Source organism: Melozone crissalis, unplaced genomic scaffold, assembly GCF_028551555.1.
Source record: "Melozone crissalis strain CALT ecotype California unplaced genomic scaffold, PUWL_Pcris_2 ptg000004l_1, whole genome shotgun sequence".
Taxonomy (NCBI): domain Eukaryota; kingdom Metazoa; phylum Chordata; class Aves; order Passeriformes; family Passerellidae; genus Melozone; species Melozone crissalis.
The window spans coordinates 21,511,687-21,528,191 of record NW_026535782.1 but is presented as its reverse complement, the minus strand read 5'-3'; the positions used below and the strand labels follow the sequence as shown (position 1 = coordinate 21,528,191).

The window sequence follows — 16,505 nt, the reverse complement described above, 5'->3', positions numbered from 1 at the left end:
AGAAAAAGTCTTTCCTAAAACACTAAATAATACATACATTGTTAAAAAAATTGAGTCATATTTGCTTTGAAGTGGTCTACAACAAAGCTTTGTGCTCTAATTTGGATCACTGAACCTTTGACTTTCCTGGTGATTAGTGCTTCTGTTTATTTTTACAAAAAATAATTTTGAAAATAATAAACAAGTGAAACATCACATCTGAATCAGTAGGTATTTGCTTCTGTTTAATGAAGTAGTACATATTTGCTTCATCACTGACAACCATTTAAGTTGACTCGGAAGGAGATAACTTGCTGCACTCTGATAATTGCTTCAACGAGTAAGATCCAAGAAATGGGGAAACTCTAATTTGCTGGAGAAATCAGAGGCATGTACAACAATTGCTCCTCTCAATTTAATGTCTTACTATTGTTTGCACATTTTATGCCAATAAAATCAAAGCACTCAAACTTTGCTCTACTTTTGCTCTACTCTAGTTTGCCCATGTGTCTTCTGCAACAGGACATCTCGAGGTACTGAAATGAATCTTGCATCTTCATGCTTCTGTGGTGGGCAGAATGGACCTCTCTCCTCCCACCTCCTCTCTCATGCCCAGTTCTCAGATGTGGAGTTATGTTTGACTATCATGATCAGTCTTCTCTGGTGTATGCAGTTTAAAAGAAATACTTTGCAATTCTTGCTTCTTGTTGGATTTCTTTGATATTTATGGTATTTGGAGACATAAGCTTCTTGTTTGCTTCACTTTGCAGAACTGTTCAGATTACAAATATTTTTTTCTTTTCATATAACTCTGCTTCTCAGTGACCCCACATAGAAAAAACAGTTTAATATCCATCTGAGAGCTTCCATCTTCTAAGTATTCAAAAAGAAACACAGTACTCACAACAAGACTCAATATTCTCAAGATTATGTTGGATGCCAATATACATTGGAATAATCCACATATTCCTTCTACAATCCTGGACTCTTGACAAGGGATATATGATTTTATTCTAGCAGTGAAGGCTGTTTCAGTACTACATAGCTTCACTCAAGACCTGATTAGCCAATTCCCTCATTTCAGGAAAAAAATATTCAGGTAAAACAGATACTCCACGCACTCCATGCGAGGGATGCTGGGCTCCCTGAATGCTGGGACAAGCAGCTTTATGAAGACTTCACCCAGGCAGGACAACCGAAGCAGGGGGCGTGGAGCCAGAACAATTTCTGTCCGTCGACACCGTGGTGCCAGGCTCTGCCTGGACATCCCCTTCCATGAAGGCAGCCTGGGGAAGCGGCTTCCCCCGGAGCTGAGCGCAGGGGCAGGTGATCGGCGGGGGCTGCGATTGATACTGAATCGGTGGGACACACACCGCTGGATCTCCCGGCACGGCCTCTGCCGCTCCCGGTGGGAATGCGGCGTTGCCAGGCTGCTCACAACCCCATATTTTGGCTGGAGGGACACCATTCGCGTGCGGTAACGCCGCCGGCAGCCGGGGCGGGGGGCGGCGGGACGGGGCCGAGACCCCGGGGCCGCCCCTGCCCAGGCCGCGGAGGGGGAGCTGCCCTCCGCCCCTGGGCGGCCCGTGTCCCGGGGGCGGGCCGGGCCCGAGTCCGCCTGAGGTGCGGGATGGCCCCGCCTGAGGGCAGCGGGCATCTCCGCGCCGCCCCGCCGGTCGCAGGGGCAGCGGCACGGGAGGCGGAGGCAGGGACGGGAAGGGAAGGGCCGCCCTCGCCCACCCCGGCGGCGGAGAGCGAGCTGGGGGAGCGGAGGCGAGGGGCGGGAGGAGAGGGAGCGCGGGCGCGGGGCGGCTTCCCGCGGGCGTGTGCGGAGCCGCGGAGGCGGCGGGACGCCAGGAGGGGCGCGGGGCGCATGGAGGAGCCGGGGCCGGCCCGGGCGGCCGGCGGGCGCTGAGGCGGCGGCGGCCCGGGGGCGCTGCGGGCACGGCCGCCGCGGAGCGAGCCATGCGGGGGGCGAGGCGGCTGGCGGCTCTGCTGTGCCCCCTCTCCCTGCTCGTCACCGCGTCGTGGGGAGTCCGCTTCCACCCCGGACAAGGTAAGCGAGCGGCAGCAAAGGCGGCGACCGGCCCGGGGGTCGTGGCCCTGCGGCGGGCGCCGTGCCCTCCGGGGCAGCCGCCGCTCCCCGGCGGGCGGGTGGGCGGGAGGAGGCAGCGCTGGCTCCCGGCGGCGGCGAGTGGCGGGGCCGGGCGGCCGCGGGTCTCGCCGAGCGGGCTGGCGGCAGCCCCCCGCCCCCGGCTGTCACCGGACCCCGGGCTGGCGCCACGAGTGCCGTGCCCGCAGCCGTGCGGGTGCCGGCCGGGCGTTGCTGCTGTGCTGCGGTGTCAGGCTGAGCCTCCTGTTTTCTGTTACAGAGACCTTGGTGAAGCAGCTCTCCTCTTACGAAATCATCACACCTGTCCGAGTGAATGAGTTTGGAGAAGTTTTCCCGCACACGCATCACTTCAGAAGGAGGAAAAGGAGTTTGGAGGCACAGCTGGAGCCCGCTGCTTTCCGGACACATTACCAGCTCAGAGCATACGGGCAGGTCTTCCAGCTGAACTTGAGTGCTGATGCAGGCTTCCTCGCTGCTCAGTACACGGTGGTGCACGTCGGGGCCCCGCAGAAACAGCCGTCCCCTGATTTGCGGCACTGTTTTTACCGCGGGCATGTCAATGCCCAGGAAACGCACATGGCTGTCTTCAGCATCTGTGGTGGTTTGGTAAGCATGTTGGTCACTGCTTCCTGTCTCCATTCATATTCTCCTCCCTGAAAGAAATGTAGTGGGATGCCTTTGCTGGAGAGCTAAGCTGGAAATTCTTGGGCATCATTCCAAGTAGTTGGTAATGAAATGTCTTGGCATCAGCAGTGTGCAGTCATGATGATACTTCTCTGGTGGGATATACAAATGCCGCTTTCAAAGGATCTCTTGCTGGCCAGTAATGTAGTTGGTTGATGTAACTCCTGACACCAAGAGCGTTATAACGGAGGGGAAAAGCATGCCTTAGAAACACAGTAAGCTATTGTCTTGACAAAATGATGCTGTCAGTTGCATCAGTTATGTATTTGTAGCTTAACAGATATTGTGGTTGTGGGTGAGGAGTAATGGTAGTTGAGATGGTGAGAGAAGAGCTGGTGTTGGTCAGTTTCTTCCTCAGCTTTCAACAATGCTGTAAAGGTATGTTGTATCCTAGTAAATGTGCAGCAGTGCTCTCTAAACACATTTCTGCTAAAAGGGAATAGGAAATTTCCAAACTTCAGTGGAAGTGTGTCTGTGAAACCCTTCTTAAGAATTGTATTGAGTAGACAAATCAAAACTGCAATGATACACATTTTGTACTTATCCCTTGATAGCATTTATTATGTCTTCCAAAGTGATAAGGAGAAATAGCATCACACAACTGTCTTTGAAAACAATTGTACTGTGTTGCTAAATTTTATAGTTTTGTGCCTAGAAACACGAAGACTGATACTTTGTGCTTTGCCACATCACTACTTATTGAAAGGCCAAGGACAAGTTGTGTGACAGGCACACTGTAGAAATACAGCATTGTAAATATTACTGTGAATTGAAGTTGGCGTTGTTCCATTTTTTTGCAGTCACTTAAGAAATTAAAGGTGCAAGACTCTTATTTTTGGGACCTCAAGAAAATCCAACTTCATACACTAGGCTCTTTCTAGTAGCCTACACAAAATAGAATGCAATTGGTTGGATGTATTTAGGACTGTGTGATGTGTATTAATAGAGGGTGATAGACAGGATAGAAGAGAGAACCAGAAATAACTGCTATTTGAAAGAAACACCTCTTTCTTGTGCTTCTTGGATATTTGGATATATTCCATCTTGTCCTTGGGTTGAGGTGTGTGGACTTTGGTTAGTCCTTGGAAATTAGTGATGAAGCAAGCATTTGAAAACAGTAATTCTGTATTCATCTTAAGTTTTATCTATATATCTGGCTTTACAAATAACTGTCATTGGTTCTTGACTATATTATCCAAAGCTCAATTCAAAACTATACCAGATATCTTAATATGTTTACTAAGAGAGAGAGTAGTATGTTTACAAGGAGAAGGAAAGATGAGGTATCACAAATATGCTTGGTTTTGGTTTATTTCTTCCATGTTTCATGTTTTAATAGATGCTCAAATGTTATGTCATTGAGAATAGTGGCATACTTTTTACAGAAAAATATGAGAAGTTCTAAGAATTTCCACTTTCAACAATCTTTGTTGCCTGTTTGAATTCTATTCCTGTAAACTGTTGCTTTGCATTACTTGAAGGAACCACGCACATTAAAAGTAACTTTTCATCAAAACCTGTACTTACTGCTGCTAAAAGTTGTCTCAAATACCTTATTTATCAGTTCTCAAATTCTTAATCACAGGATCATCTTCTTGCCTGCAACAGGCTGAATGTCTCACTTCTTATTTCTCTCCCCCCTCTTCCTTACTGATACATTGCAGTATCATCATGTATGTGTATGGTCAGAAATCTCTGAGTGCCTTTAACTTAGGCCTTTCCCCCTTCTAGATGAGCTGTGTGAACTTGTCACTGCAGCTTCCAGCTGTGCTTCATGTCCTCAGTCATTGCTGGCTCACAGAGTGCCTGGTCTGACCACCAGCAAAGACCTCTCTGTCTTGCTGCTCTCAGGGCTTTCTCTCCCCTCTCATTTCACTTTCTGCCCAGGCAGATACAGCCTTGGAAAGTATGTAGCATAGCCAGGGTTGTGTCTGCTTTCCCCTCAGTGGTGATGGTTTTCAGAATAGGAAGCAGAGCCTCCATGGATGCTGTTGCACTTCTGTGGGATGTGCCTAAAGTTTTCCAGGGAGGGATTGTGTGGTGGGCACAGCCAACTGATTGCCTGTAACTGCACAGTGTCCTCCAGCCTGACTCAGAACCTTCAAGCTAATGTTCTTCCTCATCCTCATGGATTCAAAGCAAATGTTTTCTGCCCTGTGCAACTGCCAAAGGAGAAAACTTTTTTGGAGTTTAGAGAAGAATGAATGTGAAAAGAGGGAACTACAGACCACGTGGAATTATCCTGTGAGATCTTGTCCTCCCTGAATGCATTCCCTATTCCTAGATGGGACTACCCTCAAAAATTAGTAAAAAGATGTTTTCATCCTCAAAGCTTGTAAAATTTCATGGGTTTGTGCATTCAACAAATGTACCTGAAAAAATACATTAATCAGTTATTGCCCCTTAATGAACAGTGCCAAGCTTCATGAGTGCATCCAAACATTTAAAGTCTGACTGCTGCTGAGGTCAGATACTATTTATTGGGAGCAAGAGGGTAGAAACCAGGCTAGTGACTCAGTAGCTTTGCATTATATTCATTTTAGGTAAAGTCCTTTCTCTTTGTAGGATTGCTGAACTTGAGCTTAGTGTATGGAAGTTATGATACTGCTTTGAACTGTCTTCCAGCTTTGCATATATGAGAGAATTGCTTGTATTTGATCAATGCTGTAAAAACTAGGGAGGAGAAAATGACTTGTACTCAGTTATAAAGGTATAGGGAGTGTAACAATGGAATTTTAAAAATTGCTCAGGATATGTGCCCGAGTCATGTGAAGTGAGACCAGGAACTTGTGTTCACTTTATCCTGTAGGCATCTATCCCCAAGGTCTGACTGCATTCATCACAGCTTCAGTTTTCCTCAAGTTCCTTCTTTCTTTCCTTTCTTTGCATTCTTAGGTTGAGTGTGTTGTCCCCCTCCACCCTGATTTGCCATTTCACCCTCCATTAAGCCTTTTCCTGTGTGTGCTAAGAGCACCTACAACCCAGAGTACCCACGGAGCCTTGCTTAATGGCCCCTGACACCCTGTATGCAGTTCTGTTGTGTTGCATTTCAGAGCATGCCCTGGGTTCAGGGGTGCAAATGGCACAGGGAGATTAGAAGGTCAGCAGGGAGTCTGTAGTAATTGCAAGGAGGGAGTGTATAATTAGGGAACTTTGGGATCCATCAAAGGCAGAAGGTCATTTGGAGTGATGGCCTGGGTGCCTAGCTGAACATCTGATCACATACAGGCATATTTCTTGCATCTTTAGAGTAATTTTTGAGATTTCATGCTGTATTTCACTTTATTTTCTGAAGTTCCATATTTTTTGCTTTTATTGCCTTAGTCAGTTATAGCTTCCTACAAACAGGGAATGGGATCTGCTGAGGATGTCCCTGGATGCCTGTAGACTAAATATACCTTTCAAAGGTTGGGCAGACAGCAAAATCAAAGAGGTAAATCCCCAAATAGTTAAAAATAATTTCACTTTTGAGAACATGTGATTTATGAGCTTAAGGACAAATACAAGCTAATACCAGTGAATGAAGTGTCTTATAAATGATGTTAACTCCCTTATTCTAACTAGAATGCACCTTCAATTCCTAGCAGGGCCCATCTAAAGAAAGGAACTTTTTTTGGTTGGCTTCTTTTTTCATCATCCTAAATGAATGCTACAGAAATGGTTTATTTAGTCTGTTGAGAAACCTGGTATTTTTTATCAGGGGTTAGGAGGGTGTTGGCTGATGCTGAGAACAGTTAAAATCAGTTTTTGTGAGCTAGAAGAATGCTTAAGTGCCAAAGGTGTTTTATGTGACTACTGTGAGAGATGAAAAGGTAAGAAAGAAGGAAAAAATACATTCTTTTGGGTGTCTGGTCTCTCGTGTGTAGAGCAATTTCACATGCTCACTGGCAGGCAGTAGTTAGCAGTAGAAAAGTGCACATGAATCTCTTCTTGTGTGGATTTGCCTGCAGTCCAGGAAGGCAGGGCCACTTTGTTCTAATGTAGCTTTGGAGTGTGACAAGTGTCTTCCTCAGCAGGAGGAAGCCCTTTGGCGATGCTCCCTTACTGCACATCAGACCTACTTTAGTCTTGAGAAGGGCAGGAGTATAAACCTAAGTGTGGGTCTTCACAATCCTCAGCACAGGAGGTTGTGTTTATTTTTTATTAATCTGGGTCAGTGAATCACCTTTCTCAGAGGTTCTGAAAACAGCTCTGTCTGCTGCTATGGATTGGTAAAGTGGCTCCTTTTAGGGAAAAGTAAGCAGTCTTGGAATTTGTCCTAAAAAACTATGATTTTTAATTGGTTAAAAAGTCCAACAGTCCAAAGCCCAAAAACTTGCTAGAAGCTACTGCTAGCATAGCCAGCATCCAGTTTCTTGTGCAGATCTAGTGCAGGTGACAAACCCCAGAGATTTGCCCCCTGGTTTTGTGCTCCTTAGTACTAACAACCTCAGTGAGTGAAACTAAATTGTTTTTTCCAAGAAACTTTTAACACTTGTAACTAGAAAATATGCTTGCCTTGAGGTAATTTAATGCTTTAACTTCTAAGCTGTCACTTCAAAAAAGATACTTTCTAAATCTGGAAGGCAGGATAGTTTTCGCATTTGGTTTACATTTATAATGCTGTAAATATCCATAAGGCACATACTGGATTTCATAGTTTTTTTTATCTTAATATACTGATTCCATCAGAAGCTAGGAAAACAATCCTATTAAAATGTCAGCTCAAGGCAATTGATTCTTGCTTGAGCAAACAAAGTCTTACTGCTACTGACTGGGTGATCTGAAGACTTCCACATGGTAGTTCTGGTTTCCTGTGTCATACGTGTATATAAGGTGAGACTCTGGCTCTGGATCTGCAAAACAGGAAGAGTTTCAGTGTTTCCATTATAATCCTGAGCATTTGCTCTGTCTCTGATCAGCACAAAGGGGTTTTAAGTAAAAGGTTTTACTTTGCAAGTTTAAGATAAAATATTCTTTCTTTTTGGCTTGTTGCAAAATAGCGAGACAATTTAGGTCCCCTCTACAGCTGTTTTGAAAACCCTGAATCTTCTCCAGTATGTTTTCCTCAGGCTCTTTGCATCTCAACTTTTCCTGGAAATGCTTCCCCAGATGCTATACCTTCACACATAGGCCAGCACAGATCAGCAAATACAGGTGGTAATTGCAGTTATAAACTGAGAAGATATGTGGAGTTGCAGATTGTGCAGCTGAAGGTCTGTCACAGAAAATGTTTTATCTAAAGCAGTAGGACCTGAGTATGTGTCTACTTGTTCACCAGCAAAATTCTGCAGGAATTGTCCTCTCAACAGAGAGGATGTGCCTATGCAACATTTTATGTCAAGGGTGCTGAGCCATCCCTGGGCTGCCTTCTGCCCGTGTCCTGTATCTAGTGGCCTTTCATTGATAACTCCTTGGTCACATTCTTTGCCCATATGTTGCCAAATAAATTGTTTTGATGGCTGTAGCTTGTTCTCAACTGCTGCTTTTATTGTTTGGATCTATATGACCCAGGTGAATTTGCTGGTATGCTCTGGGCAGCCAGAGGAACTTTGATTTACTTTTATCTGTTTATATATATACACAAACACATGTTCATTAAACTTTGAGGAAATACACAGAAGTTTCTGTGTCAGGGAAGGGCAGAGTACACAACTTATGGCCCTTTACTGTCACTAAACTAAATTACTGGTGTGCAAATAGGTGGGGGGGAGGGGTTGTGTGTGGGTTTTCTTTTTTTTGTCTGAACTTAATGCTTCCAGTCCCAGGTGGCAGTCAACATTTAGCTGTCATGGATCTCAGGAAACTTTGTACTCTTGGGGAATAGATAGGCTTCCCGTATGAGATAGTGTATCTGCAGTAGTCTCAATTCTGTTTCAGACATACCCTCATGTAGAAAATGGCAAGATTAAGATAGCAAAGCCAGACACTGAGAACAGTTAATATCTTCTGGGAATGCACATATTTACACAAGTACTCAAGGTAGCTTACTGTGTGGCTGACTAGGGTGAAAATCTAACCATAGCTTGTGTGCCCTTGAGTGATAACTGCCTGTGATGGTGCTTATGAGGTCAGAAGGACTGGATGGAGCTATTCATCTCCCAGTGAGATAAAAAGGTGGTTCTGCATCTACTTAAAAACATCAAACCAGGAAGTTCTCTTTAAACAGAGATAAGTTGCAAGTGTAAATTTGCTTGACATTTTCTGAGACAGGAGAGATGATATGATGGAGTTTCCTTCAAGATAAAGTGTATGGATCCTGTAGATCTGTGTTCTGTCAGAATACTTAGCTTGATGATAGTTGAGGTGTTAAAACTAAATCCCCTAAAACTCTAAAATAAAAGCCAACAACTTACTCCCTCCCAAAGTAACCCCCAAACAAGCAGGAAAATCCCTGTATGTATTTATACATTTTGTTTTGCCAAAGTCAACAGGCATTGTATAACTGCTTTTCTGTAATGGAATCTCCATGTATATATCTATTAAAAAAAGTTGTTATGCATATTTTTAGTTGGCTTGTCTAGCTTGTTCACTGTGAATTGTATATAAAGATAAAAATAAATAAATAAATTGCCCCTCTCTCTTCCTTCCACTCCACTGAATCTTGTTTATTTCCATGAACCAATGCTCTTTCCTGGTGGCTTTGAGATTGTTTTTTTTTAACATTCTCTCAAGTGTTTTGCTGTTTAGCCCCTCTGTTTTGGCTACAAATTTTATTTAGAAACTCCTGGTTATCGTATGTTTATTGGTAAGGCATGGTCTAAACATACAAATAGGTAAAATCCCTTTAAGCACTTACATGGAACTTAAGTTTCAATCTGGAATTAAGAAATTTTATCTAACCAAAGCTCAGGTGTCTTTGCAGACCAGGACACGTCCTGGTGAATGCCCCATCAATTATTTTAGTGGTGTGATTATAGTCAGCTCATGCAATCTTAACATCACAGAAATTGTAAGATGTAGTTAGATGCCTATAACAAACTTTTAGAATTTTATTCTCTAAGAACTTCAAACATAATGTTGCTTTCAATCACTTCTAAAATGTTTCCTACCAGAAAACTTTTTTGCTAGATATTTCTTCCCTGGTGAGGGAAAAATAAAAATTTATGATTTTATTACTATTTTCTTATTTCAATTATATTAGCTCTGATTTTAATGCATTAGCTTGAACTGCTATCTCTTATTGTGTTTCTAGCTGAATTATCTTCTAGCAGAAATACTTTTTCCAAATGTTGACAGTGTACCATGATCACTGTAATACTTTTTTCTTTAATTAAGCAATGTTTCTTAAGTCTTTCATCATAAAATATTGTAACAGCGAAGCAGGAAGAAAAAGGGGGAGGGATTCTTATATGATTCAAGAGATTTGAATAATCAAAAGAGGAGGGATAGCAGAGGGGAAGAGAATAGTATAAAAGGAAGGGATTTTGTAAATTACTTTGACTGTTAAAGTGCTCTTGCTATAAACTACTTACAGGTTTTCAAGTGAGTTAAGAAGTCATGCTTTGAGGGCATGAGAAGTACTTGAGCACAGGAGTGGAGCTTATCTGGGAAGGAGTCTGACAGTTTAGAGCCAAGTTTTCCAGAGCTTCATTTGTTCTTTTAGAGTTTTGATGAAACAATTCCAATTGTGATGTTGAACATACTGATTCCTCATTTCTGAAATCTGCTATATATCCCTTATGTTTTCCATGTGTTCTGAAAACTTTGTAGACAAAGATGTAATTTGTATATGAGCATAGTACATTCTTTAATCATAATTTTGCAATATTTACTTCTATAACTCTTGCAATAGAGTTAATATTGGTTAAGACTATACAGCTTTAAGCCACTTTAAACCACTAAGTTATACCATATAGTGAGTAGCTGTGTTGATCTCCTGAACCTTGATTTAATCTAAAGTGTCTAGATCATTCATAATATTTAAAATCCAAAATATAAATTATCATTCTCATGTGGGCTTTCTCATAAATTTTCTCAAATCTATGCATATGCATAGTGCTGGGTAGCACTTCTTCTTTGGACCATTTATTTATGATGTGCAGGAGACTGTTTTCAATTTTGTAGTCTACTTTTACTGAAGGGATCTTTAAATGTACTTTTATCTCTTTATCTGAAGAACAGAAATAGAATGATTCAGGCAGCTTTCATGTTAGATGATTTGAGAGGCATCTGTAGATGATAAATAAATCCAGTTCATTTCTGATTTAATTTCCTGCAAATGCTTGTGCTCCTGTTTCAGCAACCTACCTCTGTACATCTAAGTGACTTTTCTTTATTTCATTTTACCAAAAGTATTCTTCATTTGGATCTCACAGCTCTTTTCCTTGTGTGTCCAAGATGCAGCAATAGCTCCATTTGTATCAGCAGAATCTGTCACCACATGAAGTATCACTTTCCTGGCTGGAGGACTGTAAACAGGCAGTGTAACTGGTGACTGAATTTTTGTAGATGCATGTGTTAGGAAAATGAGGAACAAATCATGTAGTTTCATGGCAGATTTGGAGGATTGGAATTGGTGGCTACAAGTTCAATGTCTTCTTTGGCTTTGAATGACAAATACCAAATACCTTTCTTAAGATAGAACACTGCTTGATCTCTTAATTTTTGCTCTTTCTCCCATACAACATAGTGTGTTCAGTGATGTGCAAAAATTTGTCATAGACTACAGATAGGAGCCCTTCATAACTACTCAGTGGTAGTAATTGCTTCTTTACCCATACATTGTTGAAGAGGAGAGATTTCATTGTAGAAAGAATGAAAGCTTTTTGCATTATAGATTTTTGCTCAGCTATTTTTTCCATATCTAAACAGGCCATTGATCCTGGGATACTCTCTGAGAATCGGTGGGCCAAAGAGTGAGCAAAAGGAAGCTTGACAGCTGAATCCATTTTTCTAAAATGATTGTCCCAAGTATCTGTAGAGGTGGACTCTCTAGTCTTAAGGACACAAACGTACTGTCTTGTGTTAATCTTTTGACGTGAAAAAAAAGCTAGGAATAATTTTGAGGCCAGGAATCATACTGGAGGATTCTGTCCATCTAGCTGTCTGTCCTAACTTTTTGGCCTGTAAATTTGTGGTCTGTTATTGGGAAGTTTTGAAGTGAGGAGACTCAGTCAAAAACATATGTCTTATGTTTTGTTTGGGAGTTTTACTTTTTTTTTTTAAGAATGAAATCATAGAAAAATAATACTGCCTTGTTGCTGCGGTTTATCTTTTCCAGTGGAAGTCTGATATTTTGAAAGTTTAATTTAGAATGTGGTATGAACTCTTTCCTTGTAAATTCCGGGGTATTGTTCTTATAATCTGTGTGTTGTAACTGAAACCATTCCTTGTCTGTTTGTTGGAAAAGATCTTGAAGAGACAAACCCAGATTATCTGCTCCACCTGTTTGAAAGAATAGGAGGGAAGTAAAATGTATGTGGAAAATAAAGCAGGAACAATAAAGTTCTTGCTTAAATCTGGAAGAACATACTTTAAATATCTGTTATGTAGAAATATGGGTTTTCGTATATCAGGAGAAAATAATTAATTAGCATGTGAGTGTTGACAAATAGTATAGGGTCAGATTTATGACATTTTGTTAACTGGGACTTTATAATAGTATATGTAATAAAACATGAACCTTAACAGGAATTGATGCTTTGTCCCTGAGTGACAGGCTCTTGTCTGTCCCTGCCATTACAAACCTAAAAGGTTGTGCCTTAAGACTAACTGACAAGCTGTGGCATGTCTGTTTTCCTGAAGCCCTTTCCAGGCTGTTCTTGGTACACTCGATCTGCTGTCCTCTACAAATTACATTCCCTGGAAACACTGCATGTGAGAAGGCTAAACTGAATGTATAAAGGATCCAGCATGAAGACTACTTGCAAAGAATTTAAATGAAACTGAGGGGGAAAAGTGCTTCTGTGAGTTAGATTTAAACAGTCTTGAAATGAAAATACTATTTAGATGTCTTTTTTCATTCTGCAACAAAGCTGGTGCAGAGGATTCATCCACAATGTGTTGACATTATCTCTAATAATGTTATATATCAGACAAGATTGCAGATAGGCTTCAGCCATGTGTCAGACTAGCAGACTCTTACAGATTGACAGCTGATAACTGCTTAGAAGGATCCCAAATTCAAGGGGAAATTATAATTTCAGTACAATACCCTGGACACTAAAGTAGACTGCAGCAGTTAGTAGGTTAGAAAACTTAGTGGGTTGTTTGAAAAAGCCCTATTCTTGATTCTGTTCTCATTTATCCTGCTCTGCTACTCTCTCTATAACCGTGAGTTTCAAGGCTGACATGAGCATTTAATCTCTTAAACCGTATTATGTATGTTGTTGCTGTTGTCTTTTTGGTCAATCTTATGCTTTAGTGGCAAAACATCTATCAGGATGTACCTACTCACTTGATGTGTTTAATTGGCTGAAGTCAGGAAGTTGCTAAAAAGTTTGAAAATAATTTGATGGAATTCTTTCTTCCTCCTCGTAGTCTCCTGAGGTGGAGTACTTAAGCCATGGGAAATGATGAATTCAGTTAGAAGTGCAGTGAGAAAGAACAGAGTCTGCTTTAGGATTTCATAATTGAAAGGATTATGGGGCAGGGGGCTGGGGGAAAGGAGCTTAATTTTTGTTCTTTGTGTCTGTGCCAGTGCTTTTGTTAGTAATCAAGTTACTGTGGCTCCCGTTACATAGGTAACCATGTGTGTCTGTGGTGGCCAGGGATGGGGAGTGTTTTGGGGGAATCCAGGATAAAAGATACTTTAATAGTGTCAACTTTGACTTCTGCTCCAGTTAAAAATCTTCAAAAATAATACCATATTAACACTGTTTCTAATCTATGGGGGAAATGCAATTTTGGAAGAAGAATACTATATAAATTATGTTAAGGAAAGAAGGCAACAAGTCAGTCCAGTCAGCAGTCAATTGACAGCAGTCAAATTCTGAATTTCTTGATGGCCTCTGCTCTCCACAACACCTTTACACAGTTCCCAACTGGTCCTGCTTGGTTATACCTGGTTTCTCTATATTTTTGTGATCTCCTTTGTTTCATAACTCTTATTTTAATTACCTTTAATACATTGTTAATATGTGAGGTAATCTGAGTTATTCTGGTGGGTTAAGTCCCTGAAAGCAAACTTCTCTTGCCTTACCTTCCAGGTTTTATTGGAGTTTCCCCTGTCTGACATGCATGTGTATGATTATTAACCTCAAAATGTTACCATAAATAGCTTTTATTTCAATGAGAATTATTTTTACATCAGTATTTTCAGTGGAAAATAACTAAATTACTTCTCTTGCTTTCAGATGGGCACCTTCAAGGCACATGATGGTGAATACATTTTAGAACCTCTGATGAAAGCGGATGGAGGTGAACATGAAGATGAACATAACAAACCACATCTTATATACAGGCATGATGAACTTAAAAAAGAGTATCAGAAATCCTATAAACCTTGTGAAGTTTCAGGTAGAGTCATACTTTAAATTTCATTGTGCCTTTTTCAAATGTCAGTTGTTCTAAAGAAAAAAAAAGCAAGATTTTATTTTATATATATATATATATATATATATATATATATATAATTTTGTTTATATATTTATATATATTAATTAATTAATATTATATATATGTGTATATATATATGTAAATAATTTTTCTCCACATCGTGCCATTAGAACCTACACATTTCTTTGACATAAGCTTGTCAGCTTTTCCTTTTGTTTTGTGACAGTAGCAAATTCAAAAGTAGGACTGAATGTACATATAAGAAAAACCCATGATGTTGCAAGAACTCTGGTGGGGTTTGCTTTGTCCTACATTGTCCCATATGTAAACATTGAAATAGTAGATCCACAGGAGCTGTTGCTTATATTCACAAAAGATAATGAACTAACTGCAATTCTAGCAGATAATAAAAGATAATGAACTTACTGCAAGTCTAGCAGATAATACATGAACTTCTGTCTTCCTTAATAATGGAAGTATCTAATATTAGTCATTAATTTAATACAATCTAATCTTACCCATTATTGTAAATGTTTGTCCTTGTGGGTATTTTAATAATTTATTTACACCATATATTCATAATATTTAGTATTATTCAAGGTTAAAGGAAGGGGGTCAACAGAACCTCTGCCTTGAACTTTCAGAGGGTGGACTTTGGCCTATTCAGGGCACTGGTTCAAAGTGTCCCTTGGGAAACAGTCCTTAATAACAAAGGGGAACAGGAAGGCTGGACATAATTTAAGGAAGAAATTTTACAGGTGCAGGGAAACGCCTGGGGAATGCCATCCCTATGTGCTGAAAGCTGAGCCAGCAAGGAAGATCAGCTCCCTGATCAGTTACTGGGCTGAACAGGGAACTTTGACTGGAACTCTTCTTGAGGAATATCTGTGTAGATGGTTAAAAACATAAAGATAAAAAAAAAGCTTGGGTGATTAGTGTTATTAATTTTGGAAATTTTTTATAACATATTTTGTAGTCGAAAACATTCTTTTGAGAATTTTGCTTTCCCATAGCTATTAAGGCCAGAAAATAACCACTTCAAGCAAATGTTCTTATTCCTATGCCTTTGTTTATTAAACGATAAATAATATGTACTGAACCAAATGAGAGGTCTTTCAATTAGTTTTGCAACTTTTTTCTTTAATCTAAACAAGCTAGTGTGACAAAAAGGCTTCAGGCATTAAGAACATAGTTGTTTTCTGCCTTTTCATTTTTTGGAACAATTATAAGAGATTGTGAGCTAGGGCTTACTGTCAGTTTGGGGGCAATGAAGCTGCAGAAATGTTTATGAAGAAAAGCTTTGTGTTTCTATGTTTATGTTCTAAAAATGATGTGTCTCCTTTAATGCTAGTCTTGCTTGGTTATTCATATCTTTTCTTTGCAGAAGAACAACTTATATCATTACTTGGAATCATGAAAGTTTCTCTTTCTCTAGTAAAGGAACCTTGACAGATGATATGGAGGAACATACCAGTCAATACATATTTTTAGTTTGAAATTGGGCCATGGTAATTCTAAAATTGTCTAAAAAAATCTTTTCTCCACTTTGTACTGTTTTCTTCTAAAACTAGTTTGCCAATGAAGAAATTTTTTGCAACTCTAATATATGCCTTATTCAGGTCAGGATAGGATATTTATTGCATCTCCTCAGTCCATAAGTTCTGTTTCTTTTAGACATGGAAGCTCATCAGAGTTTGCCAGAATAGGTTTTGGATAAGTCTCATAGCTATTACTTATCCACTTGTTGATTTATGGTGTTGGTAAACAAAATTAATTTGATCTGTTCTTGATTTGTTTGATCCATAAATTTAGATAATCTTTGAAATCTCCCTTTAAATCTGAGTATTATTTCCCGTTTTGCCAGTACTCTGGAATCTCAGACACTTTCTGTGACCTAGTAAAGATTGTGTGTATGAAATTGCTTCAGCCAGTTCTCTTCAGTGCATCCAACTTAGTCTAAACACATAAGAGTATATGTGGATACTATTGAACTAGTTGCTCTTCAGAGCCAGCCCCTGCTTTCTCCCCTCATTGTTAGTGCTAATGGCTTCATGATTCATATAGCTTTATTTTGTGATTGATTTTTAAGCAATTACTCAGTAAAGTAATTGCTGTTGTCACTACTGTTTTTCTTTCTTGCCATATTGTACCCTAACTTTAAGGAAGACAAACTGTGGATCTCTCAAAAATACCTTACAGTTTAGACATGAGGGCTCTTCCCTTGAATAATGGAATGTGTAGATTTAAATCC

The 16,505-nt window shown here is 40.4% G+C and overlaps 1 protein-coding gene across 1 annotated transcript in view; it reads left to right on the top strand.

The window, feature by feature from the left end:
* The first annotated feature begins 1,944 nt into the window (after positions 1-1,944).
* ADAMTS20 (ADAM metallopeptidase with thrombospondin type 1 motif 20) overlaps positions 1,945-16,505 on the top strand; it is an 84,850-nt gene continuing 70,289 nt past the window's right edge. Inside the window, exons 1-3 of the mRNA XM_054274800.1 lie at positions 1,945-2,035; positions 2,352-2,698; positions 14,053-14,215. Of these exons, the coding sequence (XP_054130775.1) occupies positions 1,945-2,035; positions 2,352-2,698; positions 14,053-14,215 (601 nt within the window). The remainder of the gene's footprint in view (positions 2,036-2,351; positions 2,699-14,052; positions 14,216-16,505) is intronic.